A 20,703-nucleotide genomic window follows, 5' to 3' on the forward strand; every position below is an offset into this window, starting at 1 on the left:
TGACCTCCCGTCTCTCCTCATCAAGTTAACCATCTTTCAAAGGTAAGTTAAATTGTTGTTACATTACATGGTACATATTTATTTTTTCATCCTTGGGTGATATGATGTTATCTTACAGTATAATTATATATGGAGTATATTAAACAGCCTTGCACTGCCTTTTGGAGGTTTGTGTTACCCAGTCTGTATTAAAGTCGCAGCTAATATTAAAATAATAAGAAAATATGGCCATTTACTGATCCAGACAGCTGCATTATTTCCACTAGCATCTCATGCACATCTTTGTGTTCGTTCATCATCACCCGAGGAACATAATTGCCAACGTTAAATGTCAGAATGAATGTATTTACGCCATATCTTGTGTTGCTAATCTGTGTCGGGTGCTAAAAGTGAAACAAGGGAGGGGCCACTATGCAAATGTGGTATTTTACCACAAGTACCAAGCAGTGACATTCATATGAACAACCAAAACATATAGACTTCATGGTGCAATACGTCTCTTTAATTGCTGTTAAGTGCACATTATGTTGACAGGTCACAGAGGAAAACACACACATACTTACATACATACATACATACATTATACATATAGAAAACTGATTTAAAAAATAAAGGGAACATTAAAATAACACATCCTAGATCTGAATGAATGAAATATTCTTATTACTTTACATAGTTAAATGTGCTTTTGTGTTGCTTCCTAAGTGGACAGCTTGATTTCACATAAGTGTGACTGACATTATGATTAAGTGTTCCCTTTATTTTTCTGAGCAGTTATTATACAGTGTCATCCACTGTCGTCTTCACCTAAGACACGACAGCACTGCTTAAGGCTCACCTACTGTACAATACAGTATTTAAAGTCAGGTTTTGGTGTGTGATGTATGCGAGTTTGTAGGTTATTTATGTGTATGTGCTTTGGTTCTATTTCCTGGACACTTCTAGTGGGTTTTAATGTGTGTTAGTTTATTAAATTAGAGGTCATCTATGCAAGAGGATTGACGGTTACTAGGGCTGTCTTTGGGTTGACATGCTGTTCTCTTATGTTGTCAATTTCACCCTTACACACACACACACACACACACACACACACACACACACACACTGTATATTCTATATAATATATGCTCGGGGTGTCACAAGATCTCACGAGATTAAAACGTGACGATAGTTCCGAGAAAAGCTATCTCAAGGGAAGAGGGCAGCGAAGTCTAACTTGGACCTACTTCCTGTTTCCGCAATGTAAGCATCATGGGAACTGTAGTTCTTTATCATAAACATAAAGCTATTATACTGCAATGTACTTGTCATGTGTCTTTACAGAACTATACATCAACATAAATGATAAGTAGCAGCTACAACTGTCGTCATTATTTCAATGTTTAGTTTTTGCTTCAGTTTGTGGAAAGTGGAAAAGTTTAAAGCATCATGCTTAGGTCATCCATCCATCCATCTTCTATGCCACTTATCCTCACTAGGGTCACGGGTATGCTGGAGCCTATCCCAGCTGACTTCGGGCGAGAGGCGGGGTATAACCTGGACCGGTCGCCAGCCAATCGCAGGGCACATATAGACAAATAACCATTCACACTCACATTCATACCTATGGACAATTTAGAGTCGGCAGTTAACCTAACATGCATGTATTTGACTGTGTGGCCAACATGCTAACCACTAGGCTATCGTGCGGCCCCCTGTATTGTTTTGTGACCGTTAAATTTGTCCAGCCGTATATTATTTCATGGTACTTTTCTTAAAAATAATGAAGTTAAAGTTTCATCTCATCTCAATATCGCGTATCGCCTCGTCTCGCGACCTGAGTATCTTGTGACCCCCCCTACTATTTACAGATCTGATACAATCACCTTGTGAGTTGTCATGAATGCTCAATCAGAATGATGTCCTCGCCGACTCACTTATTGAGTCAAATGGAGACGGATGAAAGATGCCATATCTCGCCAGCTTCCAGGAATAAATCCATGCACATTATCTACCTGCACTGTCAGAAATAGGGCGACGGCAGGACTCCATTTTTGTCCCTCACGGTGCAGTTGACTCTAAGATGGGCAAATGATTCTCCCTGTAAAATCTACAGTGTAGTTTCTTCTGAGCATGTGCACTAAAGGGATGATATATTGCACTTGAGGGTGATAAATTATACACTCCATCGAGTCCATTTGAGCGCCAGTCACAAACATTTACTGTACATGAGAAATGCTTTATTATTATTTTGGTTCTTGTGGGGTTGTAAAGAGTCTCCCCTAGCTGCTGATCTTGGTCAGCATCTTGTTGATGGCCTGTTTGACGTGTGTGGTGGAGCTGCGGCGTCTGGCCTTGCCCTGCACGGCCTTGCGCCGCCTCACCTCGCGGCACAGCTCGTGGAAAGCCTCGGCCACGGCGCCGCCCACGTCAGCGCACGCCGAACACTCATAGAAGGCGCACGCCATTTCAGCGGCCAGGCGCTCGCCCTCCTCGGTGGTCACCTGCCGAATGTGGTCCAGGTCGGACTTGTTGCCCACCAGTACCAGAGGCACGTTCTTGGGTTTCTTGACCTCTTCAAGAAGACTCCTGAGCGGCGCTACGTCCTCAAAGCTTCCCCGGTCTGTGATGTCATACACGATGACGAAACCGTCCCCCCAACGCATGTGGCCTTCTCTCTGCTGGTTGTCCTCCTTAAGAGAAGAATTTTAGAAATTTAGAGCTTGGCTAACGCTTGCCTTCCATAAATGACAATCAGCTGTCATGAAATAATGCAGCTTTACTGTGAAACCTGAAATATGTGAAACCTCAAAGGCAAAATGCTCAGAACTGACGTGCATTCAAGGACTGCAAGGTGCACACACATACATTTTAAAAAGTTTAGAGGTGTCCAAAGTCCAACCGAGGGGCCATTTGTGGCCCTCAACTCAATTTTTATTGGCAGGCAAAATAAAAAGGTTATGTGAAAGAAAAAGTTATTTTACGGGAAAAAGTAGAAAGATGTCACACTAAAATACAAATATTAAAACATAAAAACGTTCGCTGACACGTAGGCTACTATAGTGGCAATTTTAATATTTTAGCGTATTTTCACCTGCTTTGGATTGGTTCTAGCATGTTTTTTCTGTATTTTTTGTGGAAAAAGTTTGGACCTCTGATGTGGATCATTTAAATAAGAATTAAATCACAGGAGTCCTAAGAATCAGAGGATACATTTTGATATTTTTCAGTTTGGCTATTCTATATTTTGCATTCTATATTTTATACTTGTCAACATTTTAAACATTCTAAGGTCCTTTAGCATGTCTTAATGCTACTAGAACCAACGTTTCATTTTATTATAATATATTATACGTATTATATATTATATTGTGTGCAATGACAATAAAAACATCTAGATCTACAACCAATCCAGCATGCTCAGAATGTATGCAAGAAAAAAACAGCCTGCATTTTAGCATCTTTATTAACATCAACTCTTTCTCTTGCTCTTTTTTTTTTGTAACTGCGTTTTTACGACTACAAAAAAATAAGCTATGGGCTGCAAATGGCCCCTGGGCCGCCCTTTGGACACGCGCACATTAAACGAACATCGTTGCGTTTGATGCGGCTGTTTCTTTCGATCATATTCAACCAATCAAGTGTACAGCACATGGAAAGAGGTGAGAATTCAGGGGATGATTGTCTCACCTGGCCTGCAGTGTCCAATATCTCCATGGTGACAACCTCATCGTCAATATTGGCCTGATGGCGGTAGGTGGATTCTGTATGACACAAACAACAGTTCACACAACGTCGGTTACTTTTTGCAATTATATTATTGATATTAAAGTTATTATAATATTAATGTATACAGGAACTTTGTGATGATGCATTTTGACTTGCAAGACTGTTTATATTTAGAAAGTAATTGGATGTTGCTTTATTTAAGATGCAGTGCATCTGTGTGGTGTCATCTGTACAGAGTTGCAATTGAACTCACCTTAAATAATCACTCAAGGCTCAATGCTCGTCAGTGATGCCAGGTGCATTCTTAAAGGAAAACTGCACTTTTGCCCATCATCCGCAATCCTTATGTGAGACATGAACACTTATGTCACGTATAAGACTTGTTTTCATGTCTCACATAAGGATTGCGGATGATGGGCAAAAGTGCAGTTTTCCTTTAAGAATGCACCTGGCATCACTGACGAGCATTGAGTGATCACTAATGATGGGCAAAAGTGCAGTTTTCCTTTAAGACACTAACATTCACAGTATGCATTCTTTCAGATGGTTCCTGTGTTTTTGCTGCAATAACCTGATTTTCACCTCCGGCCGGTGTGAATAGCAGGATTCCAGCTTCTTAACTCAGGTGTGAACTATGACCTCAAGAGTTCTTATTGCTGCATAAACGGCACTGGAGTTATCTGCTTGAATTGACCCCCTTGTAAAGCACATCTGTGTAAACAGAGGTCCCCTTGTAATATAGAGAATGTTCCGGGCTTTAGCGTAATCTTAACTGGAGGGATTTGAGCACTGTTTTCTCAAAGACTTACTTTATGTGATTCTACACCAGAATTTTATTGTCTGTAGTGCATCAAGCTTTTGGTACTGGGAAAAACAACTTAACTCCTCATAATTCTTTTTTTTTTCTCTGTTCTAAAAAAAATATCATGCAAATTCTAAATTTGGAAGAGAATAGCATGTTAGCGTCGTTTTCTTCATTCACGTTCAGTTTTCCTGCAAGCTTTAGAATTTAGGAAGCTTTTAAAGTGCTCGTGCAATGATTACAGGCCCTTCGCAATAGATTTGACACATTTCAACTTATATTCTATACACTACACACAGAGTAAAGTACAGGGTGACCCCAAAATACGGGAATTTTTGAAGTGCGTATTGGCAGACATAAGCAAGTGGCAGCATGGCGAGACAGTGACCTTGAGCAAGTAAACACTACATTTTAGTAACCATGGATCAGTGGAACGGGCATCAGTGTGCGTTAGCCATAAAAATGTTTGATTAAAAACATGGGATCATCGGACCCTTTTTTTTTTTTTTTTAAATGAACACTGGATCTCGGTCACTGTCACTGCGAATCGTTACGTGGAGATGTCACAATCCTTTGTTACACCTGAATTGAACAATCTTCCACACGTTCAGGAAACCCGGTTTCAACAGGATGCAGCGACATCACACACTGCACGGCAATCATTGCAAGGCTGTGCGAGAATTGTTCGGTAACTGTGTCATCTCAAGATTCGGTAAAGTTCCCTCCCTGGCCCCCTAGATTGCCAGATTTGTCTGTTTGTGATTTTTTTCTTGTGGGGCTGTCTCAAGAGTAAAGTGTACATGCCTCGACCAAGAACTCTGGATGAGTTAAAACAGAGAATTCAGGATGAAATTCACAGTATCCCAGCTGAGATGTCCAATGACGAATCTCAACAGCAGATTTCAAGAATGCATTCGTACAGGAGGACGTCATCTACAGGATGTAATTAAAAAAAAAAAAAAAGACAATTCCATCGTTTCTTAAATGGCATGTTTTAAGGTTTCAGTTACTATGAACAAAATATCTTTCTTCCATCACTCTTGGTTTTATTGGATTGTTAAAAAGTTCCCGTTGTTTTGTGTCTCCCTGTATTTCAATTTCAACGGATTTCTTTATGTTTTAATAATTTACAAAATACAGCTAATGAAAACTCAATTCAGTCAAATGTATAAAAGGTGAAAAATTGCCAAGAAATGTAATGTTCTACACACCTGGTTCATGCTCTAATCAGCAAATGCTAGGGTGTGGGACGATAATACATAAATTAATAAATCCATAGAACAACAGCATGAACAGAGTGAGCCCTTTTGTCAGTCATACAGTCTCTTTGTCCCGGTGGGTGAAGGTGGGGCCGCTAGCATACACTCTGAATGCAGAAGAGTATAACCTCATGAGGAGCAATGCAAGGTAACGTAGTAGAAATTAAATGAGTAGGTTGCAATATATTGTCTTAGATTCTTTTTTTCATTGTACTTTTCTTCAAAGTAATGTTCTCGTTGTTGTACACCCAATCTCGTGTATCGTCTCGTCTCGACTCCCCTAGCAAATGCATTAAAAAAACTTCCTGAGCCTTTAATTGATCTCTTAGACTGAATCAAACTTGAAATCAAGTAACTTTTAGCTTTGCATCATATTCTAATTTAATGAGATGCGTCTGTATGTGTCTACCTGTACTATTTTTAACACTGCTTTTGAAGTGAAAGATCTTAACCCGAAAGGACGTAGTACCTTCGCTGGCTTTGAACATTCTTCAGTGTGCTTTAAATCTTTCAGTTAATTTTCTAGCTGCCTGTTTTTTACTTCAGTGGTGAGAGAGAGTCTAAACGGTGAAGCAGATGAATGTAAAACATGACCTAGAAGTTTGTCCAGGCATTCATCCCAAGCAACAATACGTAGCCTGAATACTGTTTTATAATATTTTAGACCAGCCTGGACATTGTTCACTAGAAAATCAACCTCCTCATGAATTTATTTCGGTGCATGTTGTGTTAATCATGTTGTAGTGTTGTGTTGTGTTAGTGTCAGCATTGTTGTATTCCTGTCAAAATGGCTCATCAGGAAGCTCAAGTCTCAGCACGATCGCCCCGCTGTGTCCCAGGTGCTTCACGTCTCCGTGGGGGATCAAGTGACGTCAATGAAATGTCACCGAGAGCCAGAGGTGGAGGCTGTGTGAGGATTTATTTGTTTGGCTGCAGGCTGAGAAGGAGAATCAGGGCTGTGTCCTGTGGGATGGTCTATTTCTGGAGCCATCACTCTGTCTGATGCTAACAGCACCCATTGTGTTTATTGGCATCCTTTGAATACTTCAGCCATCTTTTCGGTAGTGAGCTGTCACTGCTCAAGGCTTCTTAAAACATCCGTGTAAAAATTGCTCTAGTACTGTAAAAACTGCTACTTTTTTTAATTCTTAAGTACATTATATACACTTGCTTTAATGAGTACTGTAAGTTCCGCTGTATAGGTCGCTACTTTTTTCTCAAACTTTGAACTCTGCGGCTTATACAGCGGTGCAGCTAATTTATGGTTGAATTCTAATCTCGTGACATCTCCTTTACTTCAGAACTACTACTAATTATTTAAATACTGTGCCACTCACGAGTCAGTGAGGAAACGGTAGCTTTCTTTGACAGAAGCCAATCACAAGCTATTGCAGGAGGTCATTATATATAACAATGTAACACTATAACAGTCTGACTCACTGTGTCATCTTACAAACAACAATAAACTCATCACACAGCAACTTAACACTGACAAATATACAAGCATGTACCAATATGAGTTTCAAATGGGGAAAAAAAAAATTATAAAGTTTTCCCATAATGCATTGCATCTGAGCAACGCATTCATTGGGGCACTGCAATGACATCAGCCTCTCTCTGGGCTCCCGACTCGTCTGGCTCCTTCTGGTCGACAGAGGCAACATTATAGTACCATCCATCCATTTTCTATGCTGCTTGTCCTCCAATGAAATGCTTTGCTCTAACGAAATGCATTATCATCATTTTAAACTTATATTGGTAAATGTTTATATATTTAATAGGTATACCTTTTGAGTGTTAAGTTGCTGTGTGATGAGTTTTGTTTGTAAAATGACACCAAGAGTCAGACTGTTGTACTGAGGAATGACCTGCAATTTCCAATGGGTTGACAAGCTCATCGTGAGTTTTTTCATAGCTCATAATTGGTTCCTCCGTGGACGCGTGTTGCTTATACACCAGTGCTGCTTATACATGTACAAATCAGTTTTTTCATCAAAATTTTGTAGGTGTGGCTTATACACCAGTGCAGCTTAAACACCGGAATTTACGGTACATCTGTAAAGGGATCCATCCAAACTACCACGACGACAGTAAACATTTTGTCCCATAAACACCTACGTGTCAGTGTCATCATAGCTGACTGTTTTACTGGACCTCATTAGACTGTGCAGTGTACTTACTGTTTTGGCTGGGTTTTCTCATCCGGGCTGTTTAAAGGAAAAATCTCCTGCTAATTTAACTTTTTAATGACATTATGAAAGTATTGTATGTCCCTAGAGCTTGTTTATGAGCACTACACTACAAAATCTATCATCTCCCTCACTTCTTTGCTCAACTTTTGAGAGAAGAGGCATGCAAGCACGCGCTTTTGAAGTTCCGGGTGTTTATGACATCATTTACGAAAAATCTCCTTCCTCAAGGACTTTATACCGCCTCTGATCCGCTCCTAGCTTGATAAGCCCACTCCCGCGTATACAACTACCACAGCTGTGTAAAAAAAAAAACATTATAATAATAAATAAACAGGCTTCACTGCACATCTTAAAATAAAGACTGGAGCTCTGCCAGCTATCCAGGTCAGTCAGCTCAAGTTTTATCTTTTATTGTTGAGTGCATAGGCTATCCAGCTTGTTCAAATGTGAGTGTAATGACATAGCTATGCTAGTGTTGCTAACATTTATGTGCTACTCTCCCGGTCCTGAATGCTTCATTGAAGATATATGCCATCTATTATGTTGGACAGGTGCAGAGTTATGGTGTATATATAAAAAGTGGATAAAGTGCACAAAAGCACTCTGGCGTGTTCCCAGTAGATCTACATTCCAGCATCAAGGCGAGATTTTGGGCAATATACTGCTGTTGGACATCTGAGACTTGTAAAAAAAATACTATAAAATGGGACCTTTAAGATTGGAGCACTGGAAGCTGCAGTTGAGGAGGAAACTGTTAAATGAAGAGATATGCAGTTAAGTAGGAACGGCACATTCTAGGTGCTTTTTACACCGCGTGTTACACAAGTGCAAGGGATGGACACTTAAACATGTGCTAATTAGATAATAAGCTTAACTGCACATTTAATGGGACAGATACTGTACTGTAGTACATGGACTCAGGAAGACAAATTTCCAAGTTCTTGCAGTAATCATGCGTTTGTAAGACCAGCACTCAACATGCAGTGATTTACTGACAGCACGTCTGGACACCCTCCAAAGTGCTCTTATTCCCATTGCAATCTTCAAGATGGTTTCTGCTCTTGTGGTAACCTAGGAAGCAATGTACTCTAGATCTCGCCTTTGTTTGTTCCAAGTGTTCAAACTATGTACTTTTCACACTATGTATGTAGACATATTGGATGCTGTGCAATGTTGTTGCACACATGGTCACCAAGACACACAGAAAGCCTGCAATTATGGCAATTTTTTTGTCTCAAAATGAAAAATACCAGTCGAAAGAATGTTTCCAATGAGGCACTTAATATGAATGAATGGCTCAACTCTGTAGCAAGTAGGTTGGATGAGATATAAATGCAAATAGATATTAAAGTGCATATTATTCTGTGGTTAAAGTTCAGGTTTTTTCATAGTGATCTCTTACCAAGCGTCGGGTCGTATTCCCAGATGAAGCGTCGCGTCAGAAACCTCACCACCAGTGCTGCAGAGACAGGGCACATTGGACATGTATCAAATAGAAGTAATAGTATTTCTTTACTCACAGGACACAACATTAGGGATACCTGCAGAAATGTGAGATCTTTGACAAAAGGTAATGCTGACTTTTTATTCAAATTGTAGTTTGCGTTGGTGTAGGACTGCATCGCACCATGTTGATGTTTTTACAAGGTGTGCCTAAATGTCCAGTGGCTATAACATATATAATTAAGTGAATTCTAATTAGTGAATTATAGTTCTTACTCTGCACTAAACAGACTTTAAACTGCCTTCAGGTGTTCCTAGTTGGCAGCCCAATACTGCATCCTTATTACAAATGAAAAAGAAGAGCTCCATCCCGAGGCCAGTGACTCATGCTCTTAATGATGGTCTCATCTCCGGGTGGTATTAAGAAGCTATTACATGAGCACAGACACAAGCCAAATTTATTTTTTTTATTTTGGACTTCCTAAACCTGCAAGGGGCTGTGCAAGTCTGCATCATTATCTGAGATGGTGTGGTGTGTTATTGGCTCTGTCAGCTCCTTTTGCCCAAAGCAGTATATTTGACAAGAAATAAAGATTCAAGGATGCTAAATCTTCCTGTCTACAAAGCAACGGCAATGTAGAAGTGTGTCCTGTAATGGCCAGCAGGGGGCAACCTCTCTGCCTTGTGTGGGGACTATGGGGAAAATGACACTATATCATCCTTCCTAATGCATTGTCTCTTACTGTAACAAAAAATCAACTTGAATCTGCTATTGAGAGCACAGAGGCTCTGTCCACTTATTTTATACAGTCAACACACAATACAAATACGACTACACTAACTTCCAATCAGTCTCGTGTCAGTCACGTGCCTGAGCGACTGCCAAAGGACCCTGAGAGGTCCACTTAAGTCCAGACAGGTATGATTGTGTCCTCATGTCCGTGATGAAGCAGCTTTGCCTCTAAAGTTGTGAGGGGGTTAAAAACATCCATTAGGACCAGGCCTCTCCTCTGAGCTCATAAATTGCCGAAAGAGACGGGTTAAGAAAAAGCCTTTATGTTGGGCATAGTGCCTTTTGCCACGTTTCATTACACCCCTATGGAGCTCATAGCAGCGCTGCTTGTCAGCTCAATTTGTCATTTTGCGGCCAGGGAGGAGCTGCAGGAAGATGCAGCCTACCTAACCCCTTTAACACTTTCCTGAAACTCATTCTTTGCAACATGAAGCTATTTTCATGTTGTAGTTATAGACAAGCACAGCAGGTGTACCTAATATTGTGTCCGGCGTGTCTCTGCTTGACTGGCCTGGATTCCAACTAAGCAGAACAAGCGATGGTGTGTGAAGTCCACTCCTCATTAGATGTAACATTATCTCCCGCTTTTCACTGCCACGGGAATAAATGTATACGCATGGAAAAGAGGAGCCATTGTTAATGGGCCTTAATATGGACATCATGGCCCAGATTCCAAAAAGGATCGCACAGGGAAACAGTATCACCAGGGGGACAAAGGGGGACGATTCACTGGCTGTGTGATGAGGGCACTGGTTGCACTACTTGTGTGGCACATTTTTAATGGTATGCAATGGCCCTTAATGAATGCGGCAGTGTAATTGAAGCTTATATCTGATAGAATACATTAAGGCGCTGTGCAGTGCAGTAGCAAGTCATTGACTTTCAGGTGCATGCAGACAAAACCAATGAAGGTAAGCAATGAGGAACATGTTCTACCTTATGTTATTATAATATATAATAACACATTCATTGCATCAACACAACAAAAACCCTAAAACTCTAATCTGCAGATGCATCTGCTCTACTGCTGACAGATGGCATTTTTAATATCTTGACAGTCTGGCTGGCAGAATATTATGTTAGCTGATAAACTTGGTCATTTTTATAAAATAGTGCAACCATAGAACAGCAACAGTGGGGGGATCAAATGAAAGCTTTAGTTCAAACTGCTGATCGCATTACAATTAGAATAACAGGCTAATTGCAAACAAAGAGAAAGTAATTAGCAGCACCCATTGGGCTCTCTGGGGAGGATACTGTGTTGCTGCTTTGAACAGCCTACTGATGTTCTCACAGACATCACAAGGACTACAAAAGCAACCCTTTACCATAGTGCATCTTAGCTGGAATGGAGCTATTGTGTACTGTCACTTTTAGTCTTGTTGGCCAGGCCAGCTGTGCACATAAAAGCAAGTTTCCACCAAGCACTACAGTTGCCACACTATGGTCTGGAACGGTGAATCGTGATCTGGTTTAGTTTTTCCACTGCGGATCGGTGATAGCTGCGTAAACAGCATGACAACGTGACAGTTGAACCCACCAAAAACAGCAACAGAAACACACTGCATCCACAATGCATTTTGTGTTCTTGGTGTGTTACAGTTTGCTACAAGAAGAAAGTGGGTCATTCTCCTGAAAGGGGTACCAAAAGTGTGACATAGCAAGCAAAGTCGTTTTCTAACCAGTTTGCATCAGTACTACTTGTTCTCTTTCAGTTTCTGAAGACAAACCTGCAAGCATTGTGACATTTTTACATGTCTGTCTGAAATTTTCAGTTTGATTAACAAGTGCCTCACTGTTTCTTGAGTTTTCTGTGCATACACATAACTGGAATGGAAAAATTATATTGTGCACTACACTTTTTTTCACAGCTTACCATTTGTTTGTATATTTCACGTAACACAGAGCTAGTGGAAGGACGCTGCTTCTAACTCTGTGCGAGACTCAAATAGATGTTCTTCAAAGCATTCCTCGTTAGTACAATGGTAACACACTGCACCTTCCACGGAAGCATGGTGTAAAACAAATAGTTCCCCAAAGTGTATTGATTAGAAGAAATAGATCAGAAGAAATTCGGATGGTGTATCATGAACACCGCGCCATCTTTCGGATTTTGAATCAGTGTCACTTTGGTTATTGTTTGAATTTTGACAAAAACAGGAGAAATAACACAGAAATACTCTGAAGTTCACATTGTGTGCGTCACTGCGCAATCCCTCCCGGAAACGCAATCGGTTCTGCACATGCGCGAGACCTACTTCACTTCCTCCTTTAGCAATTTTTTTCGACAGCGCTTCTGCGTTGTCACGTGGTGTGGTAGTTATTATTTTTTAAATGTATGAACATGAATAGTCATTATCAGTACTTCATATATGTCATATATTGGGGGGGGGTTGGTTTATTTATTAAAAGAGTTTGTTAGCATGCGGATGTTTCTATCATCTATGACCTCCACGGAACTACGTAGGTAAAAAGTTACGCAATGCACGAAGCGCAGACGTAAACGTCATATCCGGTTAAGTCAGACAAACGTAAATAAACAGAATAAAACACATAAAATGTAGTTCATTGATGGATTAATGATGATGCAATGATGGATTAATGTAGAAGATTCAGATAGAGGTTTTTTTCTAAACGGAGGAATACCATCCATCCAAACATATCTTTCGAGCAAATGTATGCTTTTGTGTTTTTGTGCTTTTGTATTTTTCCAGTGGCGAAAAAAACTTGACGTGGAACCAGGAAAAGAGGGCTTCTAAATGATCCACTTGCACCATGGATATGATATAAGAAAAAAAAGATGGATTTGCACATACATAGTCTCCCTAAGCAGCGCATAACGTTTTGTCAGAATTTGGTCAAAGTCCATGTTTTGGATGCAGCAAAACGCGTTTGGTGCACAATGAGGTTATCGTTATCGTCTTCGTGACACGCTTTTGCATGTCACAAAATGGCGATGCGCAAACAGGCTGAAAATGACATCAGTTTGTGTTTGAAACACCACGGACATTTCCCTTATTTATTCAATGTGTTTGCAGGCCTAAGAACTAATGGCATAAAGGTTATCTCAAAGTCATTTAAATGTTTTGTGATTTTGGCCAATTCTGAATCATGAACTGAAAGCGTTCCGTGTACGACAGTAGTTCTCAATTATTTCCTGTCATGACAACCCCCCTCCACCCCCACCACCACCACTCAGGGGATAGAATTTTTTTCACGCCCCCCTGATCTGAAATATTATTGAAAACCTTCAGGTTCTTTTCACATGCAATTGCTGAGATAGTAACTATAACAAAAATACCTTGCTAAAAATAACTAAATGCTGTGTATGTAAGCTGCTGTTGAATGAGATGAAGCAAAAATGAACAACAAAAAGCAGGCCTACAAATATGAAAAGGTATGTGGAATAACTACCTTGACTGTTGCTTTGTGAGGGCTGATACTTTCTTCCACAGTAAATGCGATAATGTTACCCAGATGATTTTTATTATTTTATTATGCTACTAGCATGGACCGAAATTAACCTGACGCAAGACGCTAAATGCGTGCAAAAACTGTCAAAATCGTGCAGATTTTCCATCTAAGACGAATTATTTTGTGTTTGATCGGGTCAGTTTAGTCACGGGAATAAGGGCGCAATATAATTTGCGAAAACCAAATTGCGCTGGAAGGTACGGTATCACGGTATTATGGCCATGGTGCGTATGAAAGCAGATCTCTGATTGGTCGTGAGACATATTCCCATCCAATCACGATCTGTGTTGCAGCAGATCGTCTGTTGCTGTTGGAAACAAATATGGTGGTCCTGCTGCTGTTTTAGCTGGCGATCTGCAGACTGAACACGATGATTACCAAGTATTTTGCCAAGGCAGACTCATGTCACTCGGAGCGGGACAACAATAACAATAACAACCCTCCGAAAAAACAAAAAACAACGACTTGGATAAGCCCACGGTTTCTCAGTTGGCCTCAACCTCAGCAGGCCCCTCCACAGGCACCAGTGACAGTTCGTGGACGCCGACGGTGAGTGATGGACGACAGCTGCCACCGAGACCTGGCGCATCTCATGTCGCCATAACCAGCTTGTTAAAAACAGTTCGGAAGTGGATGAAAGAATTGAACACGGACATTGGTTATAAAGTCAAGGACGACGATTGTGTTTACGAAATTTGGTGTGAGGTGTGCAAGGAACTTGTACTGGTTCAGATCGTGGGTCGGCTCTTGTGACTGTTAGCAACAGGGTGAAAAAGGAGGCAATACAGCAGCACATTAAATCAACACTTCACCAACGGTCGTTAGCAACCAGGCACGCCAAATATTTGGAAGCAAACAAGAAACCAAATCGAATTGAAGACGGCTTTAAAAGGGCTGATGAAAAAACATTGGAAAAAATGGACAAATTTTTTTTGCCTGAAAATTGTGCTTACATTTGTGCTTATCTTATTGATTTATGGCTTTGTGGTCAAAAAATGTAAGAGAGCTCTCACTATTATATTTGTCATGAAACATTTAGGATTTTTACATCTAAAAATTTGCAGTCGCTTTCCATAAATAGTGGAAGATGTTTCCTCACCCTAAGTAGTCAACAGAGACAGACAGGCAGACAAATCATCCACAAAAGCAACAAAGTCACTTCTTGAACAGGAGGTCACGCCGCTACTCCCAGTCTGAGAGCTTTCCCAGAGTCCCTTTCACCACCCGCCTCCCCCCTGAGGCACATCCACATCCACAACCTTCACGATGGAGCCGCCGCATTGGCACAAGCTGGATTTCTCACAATAAAAAAAAATAAGCCAAACTGCCCAATTTAATGGAAATGGAGTAAAATATCCCATAATGTCAGTCCCGTCCCAGATCAGATAGCCAGACTGCTTTTTATTCCTCCCAGTCAGAGGAGATGTGGGAAGTATAACGTTACCAGAGCAACAGTAACATACAAGGCCACACTAAACATGTCATCACCCGTGAATGATGGTGACACTGTCTGGACAAAATACACTAGAGAATCACTCTAGTGCATTTAATTCAAAAGAGTGTAAAGACCATGGCCACACTGTTTGAGTGCAGATCTGCTTGGTAAATAAGGCAGTGTACAATTTTAAATGTTGCCGGCCATAAATAAAACACAAATAGTTGCCAGCTCTGATAGTGATGAAAGCTGGAGACGTCTGCAACCCGGACACTGAATTTATTCTCTTTAAAAAAAAAAAAAAAAAACAATCTGCCCCAAAGTTTTTAATAATTACCAATTTTCCAAAAGCCCTTGGAATGGTCCAACGGCTGTGGCCAATAACACTAATCATAAATAAATTGAAAAATCTACAGTTAATCCATGTGATCAGTATCACCTGATCTCACTCATGGATGATCGGTATCGGAATCGGCAGGATAAAACCCTGATCGGAGCGTCCCTAGTTTCTAATAAGGTACTGAAAGCTTGCAGTGTTAAATAAAAACGATAGAATTTTAATGGTCCCATTATTACACATATTTTTAAAAATAATTTTCATGGTGAATTGATGAAAAATCTGCAAGTAAATGAACTGTGCTTCCCTTTACGCATTTGTTCAGCCACTCAGCCTCCAAGCTGATATTAGATTTTCATAATGAGAATATAATCGTAATTAACCACGAGCGGCTCTGTGCCACTATTTGCTCTCATCTGTCGCATATACATTCACTGAAAAAAATGCTCGCCAGATATCTTTGTTGTCTAAACAGCGCACGTCTTCATGTGTTACCTTACCTGTTGACTCAGTGCTCAATGCTTTGCAAATTTTGACCATTATATGTAATTTGAGGCATAATCGCGGCTCTCAGGAAAATACAATGTGCTTTTTCATTCTCTGTCATGCTCAAGTAGTCAATTAGCTCCGTGCACAATGTTGAGGTATGATTCATATTCTGTATATCAATTGCTCAGATTGGCTAGCTGGTCCCTGAATATACAGTATCAAATACTGGCCAGCGTATACTGCTGGAATAGAGCGACAAAGAAATTCAAACGGTTCATGGAAAAAGACTTGCTAAAAGGTTGACACACCAATTAGCTGTGTCAGCTATCTGACTATTAGTGCTTTGGCACTTTGACTTTTTCCAACCAATATGAGACCACAAACTGAGTGCCAAAGAGTGCATCTGCTAATTGATTTAGTCATGTCAAACCGGGGTAGGAATTTCACTGCACGTGGGGCTTGTTACTCTCTCACACTACGGCCTCGATGCTAACACTTCACACATGTCTTTAACCTTCATCCGATCTGCAACATCACAAGAGCACAATTTCGACAAGAGTGCGCAATTTCTGCCTTGTTTGCACAACTTGCTTTTATCTAAGGCACGTTTCCCAAGTATTGAATGCGCAGTGCTGATGGTTGTTTCTTTATCTGAATACAGGTCCCAGTGGGTGTCAAGTTTACTAAATAAAAGTCATACAAAGTCCCCTCCCATGTGTCTTTAGAGCAGCTCCACAGGCACACAATAACCCAGGTCTCCACAGGACCCTGAAGCGCTGTAAAATGGGACACCAGAGTCCTCATTGATTTCACACCTCCGGAAAATGCAATAAACAGAGTTCACATTCCGGAGGTTAGAACGGGGAGGACGTTGGGGTTAGGACGCTGTATTTGTCCCGGTAGTTTTTGGTTTCATGATGAGGAAGGCAGATGATAGACACCACACCTTCACTGAGACGGGCCCACAAAGACTGCTATGACCTTTGAAAGTCTTGTTTTTCAAAAGTAAGCTGAAGCTGTGCTTTTTCTTCTCTAATGTTGAATTTTGAGAGCTTTGAGTTGGATTTCATTCAAAATCATTAGGGTTCTTGCTTTACAAATAGTTCCTGAAAGGTTAAATATCTCCAAAATAGTGATGTAAAAGGTTGAGTGTTTGGCTGGCGACCAGTCCATGGTGTACCCGCCTCTTGCCCGAAGTCAGCTGGGATAGGCTCCAGCATACCCCTGCAACACTAATTAGGATAAGTGGCACGGATGGAAGGTTGAGAGTTAACAGGGTACTACTTTTAATCTCTCTGACATTAGCAACCTTTGTGAAGACTCTTTGCAGTCAGCTTTGACCTTAGCTACCCTGGCCAGTTTCCGTTAATTGTCACTGAAAATCAATATACTTCTTGCTGTAGCAAAGAAAAATGTTCCCAAGAAGTTTGCAGAAGATGTTGAAAAATTGTGACAAGGAAAGGAGGTTACAAGTAACATCTTCCAAGGGACTTGAATGTTGCTATCTGGGCCATCGTGAGTGTTAGCTATCATTTAAAATCTGTATATTTGTTGCTCTGACGTGAGTAAGTAATGCCCATTATTTTGAAAAAGAGAGAAACAGGCCGACGTGATACACTCGTAACACTACGCAATATCATACTTGCCTGTAGAGAGGAGTTCATTACAGCCTCATATAAAATCAACAATAATTATAATGTAGCAAACCCAAAGTTATGTGCAGTGTTAAGAGTTCTGTGTTGTCCGACTGTCTGTGAAGCCGTGAACGTGTCAGGCTGAAAGCTTGTTAGTGCGTGGAGACAGCTACGTTCACTGATCTTCTTCCAGCTACATTTGCATTCTTTTGACTTGGTTGTGACTGAAAGTAACCTCCCTAATTACAACAGTGGTTCTGTCGCTGCTGTGTTGTGCAACATACCTGTTCATTTTCCTTTCCACTTCCTCGTGCCAACTCATAAAGTCATGTTATACTGTAGTATGTTATGGGTTTTCAAACTCAAATTCTTGCGCTGCCTTTGATAATCACCCTTAGTTTGAAGAAAATGCATTTAAAAACTGAGTTGTAGAGAGTCGATAGGATAAAACGTTCAAGAACTTAAATAGGTTTCTGCCAGTTCCTTAAAGCTGTATATCAGTGTTTGTGCATTTTTGTGTGAAAAAGTGGTCGAATGCGTCACAGAAAATAGAATGTTGACTCACTGCTAGCCAAATAAAATAAATGTAGGAGATCAACGGAGGCATTTTAAAAGCGCCTCCGGAGAGCAGAGCTTGTCATAGTAGGAAGGGAACTAGCCACTCACGTCAGGGCCAGAGACAGCGTCAGCATTACACTGTGTGAGTGGGCAAGCAGACAATACGCCAAGGTTGAGGACAGCCTCTGTGCTAAAAATAATTCAACAAGTGAACTACCTGAGCACTCAAGTAGCCCACCTCATGGTGATGTAATCATTATTTTGTGTACTGCCCTTTCTTGGCAGTAGCATGTGATGATGCATGTAATTATTCTCAATGGAGGAACAGAACACAGCCTACCAGGGGGATTGTGTTGGGTCCTCGAGGAACCTTTTGCAAAGCCCTAAAGAAGTAATTTCAGGTCAGGGAACAAGGAGGAAAAACTGGGTTACTTGATGGGATACTTGACAGAAATATTTACCAAATAAGTGTTGCCCAGTAACACAGTGGAATATAAAGGCTTCCATAATGAGCACAGAATGTTGATATGTCCTTGTTAGGATATTCTGTAGACGTGTCTGCTTTGTGCACAGAGAAAAAACATGGTTGAGGTGATTAAGAGCTGTTTTTTATATGGAGCAACCAATATAATGACACAAAACTGGTTCAGAATGTAATGATTTCTTCTTTAGGCATCAGGCACTCGTCTTTACAGTACTTTAAGTTCAGGGAGGTCTTATGCAAGCCATTAAGCGCCATAAAAGCCACTTAACATTCTATGCGGCAGACGCACATCACCCCAAACATTCAATCATTCTGAAAGCCACTTCGGATTGTTTCCAAATCTCTTATCTAGAAGAGTCAAACCACCGTTGTGCTGATAAGAATCCTTGCATGCTGCATTCTGCCTTCCACGCTTCATCATTTATGGCCGCTCACCGGTGGAGGAATGCAATCATGAAGGACAAAGAGACAACCGGCTCTTTTGCGTCACACATGCTGCAGCGGTAGCATGACAAGGGGAGTGCCGTGGTGCCTCTGTATCCTGGAGCTAATGGCTGTAAAGATCCCATCAGTTAATTGATTACTATCCAATGCTGTCATTTCCTCCCCGCAGCAGTCCTTCCACAGTCAGGTGACCTGCACTGTACAAAATTACATACAAGGTCAGCAGGAAACCCATTTGGACATGCTGCTACACTTCCTTTCCTAGAAACAAACTAAATATTAAGGACAGGCAGGTTGGGTCAGGGTGGTCATGACAGGCCAACAGGGTAGAGTTAGAAATGATTTTGTCTTTCTCCTAGACAATAGTGTGCAACGCTGCAGGCTGCATCAGGTGTGGCTGATTTATTTTCACAGGAGAGTAAATTGTCTGTAATAACAGGTCAGGCTTTAAAAAGAAACCTTGGGTCATTCAACATTAGGTGGAAAAAGAATAAAATGAGAGGATAAAGATACAACTGTAAGCACTACAATGATATACAGTATGTGTTACGAAGTCAGTGTAGCATCTATTGAGATCCAGTATGAGAGCTGTATCACGTAATGCTTTTACAAAGAACATAATGTTCTGTTTTGACTGGATCATACAGATTTTTTATTTATATTATGAACATTTAAAAATATTATTTGTATGTAATTAATGTGTCTTTGATTAAACATATTTATCTTATCTTTTGCACCATAATCTAATCTATGCATTACACTGATGGATTAATGGGTTTTTTTTCGGTTAAATAAAGCTGCGGATTGACTTTCAGTCCAGATGAATTCAATATTTCTTAGGTTGAAGCTACAAAATCAAGAAATATAACTTTGGGAAATAGATCTAAAAGAAGATAAGCATGATAATTTATATAAAAACATTCAGAGTCAACCTTTTGTGTGCGTCCAGAGGTATTCCTGTGGTTTGCTTGGCCTGCTTGCCCCCTGGATGACTGTTTACATCTCCCCCCCCACTCGAGTGACGTGTACAGTCGGCAGATTCATGACTCCCTGGAGGTGGTAAACAGCGGGATTTGTGAAGCCGACGCAGGTTTGGCGCACCCCTATGTTTTTGTTCTGCTGTCTGGCCTTCAGACAAGCTGGGGTGCAGGGGGAGGAAGGGTGTGCAATGAGATGTTTCACAAGCCTGGCACACGCTCGCGCTGTGAAATTCATTTCTTAAAAAGTGTTTTCTTAAACCACACACCTCTGTTGTTTGTACAGCAGACTCGCATTGTTGAAGATTAGATCAGGTATCACATCCTGCTTTGACTTTATTGGTAATGTGATCTGTTTATTTTAGATTTGATTAAATGATGACTGACGCAAGACAAACCGATGTTAAGACTCATAGACAAAAATGAAAAGAATAAAAACTACAACTATTTTTAAAGGGCGTCACAGCAAAGTTTGCTGACTTATCGTAAATGCTCTAATTATTGCCTGGGTGTTTATTTACCTAAACCACAAAAACGACTTCATTGGAAGCAGGCAATAATTGGAGAGACGCTGGTATTTTATTTTAGATAACAACTTCAGTTTACTTTAATAATGATTTGGAGAGCATGAGAAAGTGGAAAGGAAAACCTAGCTTTCTTTGACCACATAGTCA

General features: G+C 40.6%; 1 protein-coding gene across 3 annotated transcripts in view; it reads right to left on the minus strand.

Moving 5' to 3' along the window:
- Positions 1–404: 404 nt before the first annotated feature.
- The window catches only part of rerg (RAS-like, estrogen-regulated, growth inhibitor), a 39,617-nt gene continuing 19,318 nt past the window's right edge, over positions 405–20,703 (minus strand). For all 3 annotated transcript variants that reach the window (XM_054800863.1, XM_054800862.1, XM_054800861.1), the window contains 3 exons: positions 9,364–9,420; positions 3,670–3,743; positions 405–2,672 (listed from right to left, as the gene is read on the minus strand). In XM_054800863.1, the coding sequence (XP_054656838.1) occupies positions 2,262–2,672; positions 3,670–3,743; positions 9,364–9,420 (542 nt within the window). In that variant the 3' untranslated portion in view covers positions 405–2,261. The remainder of the gene's footprint in view (positions 2,673–3,669; positions 3,744–9,363; positions 9,421–20,703) is intronic.

This window comes from Dunckerocampus dactyliophorus, chromosome 15, assembly GCF_027744805.1.
Source record: "Dunckerocampus dactyliophorus isolate RoL2022-P2 chromosome 15, RoL_Ddac_1.1, whole genome shotgun sequence".
In the NCBI taxonomy this organism is placed as follows: Eukaryota; Metazoa; Chordata; class Actinopteri; order Syngnathiformes; family Syngnathidae; genus Dunckerocampus; species Dunckerocampus dactyliophorus.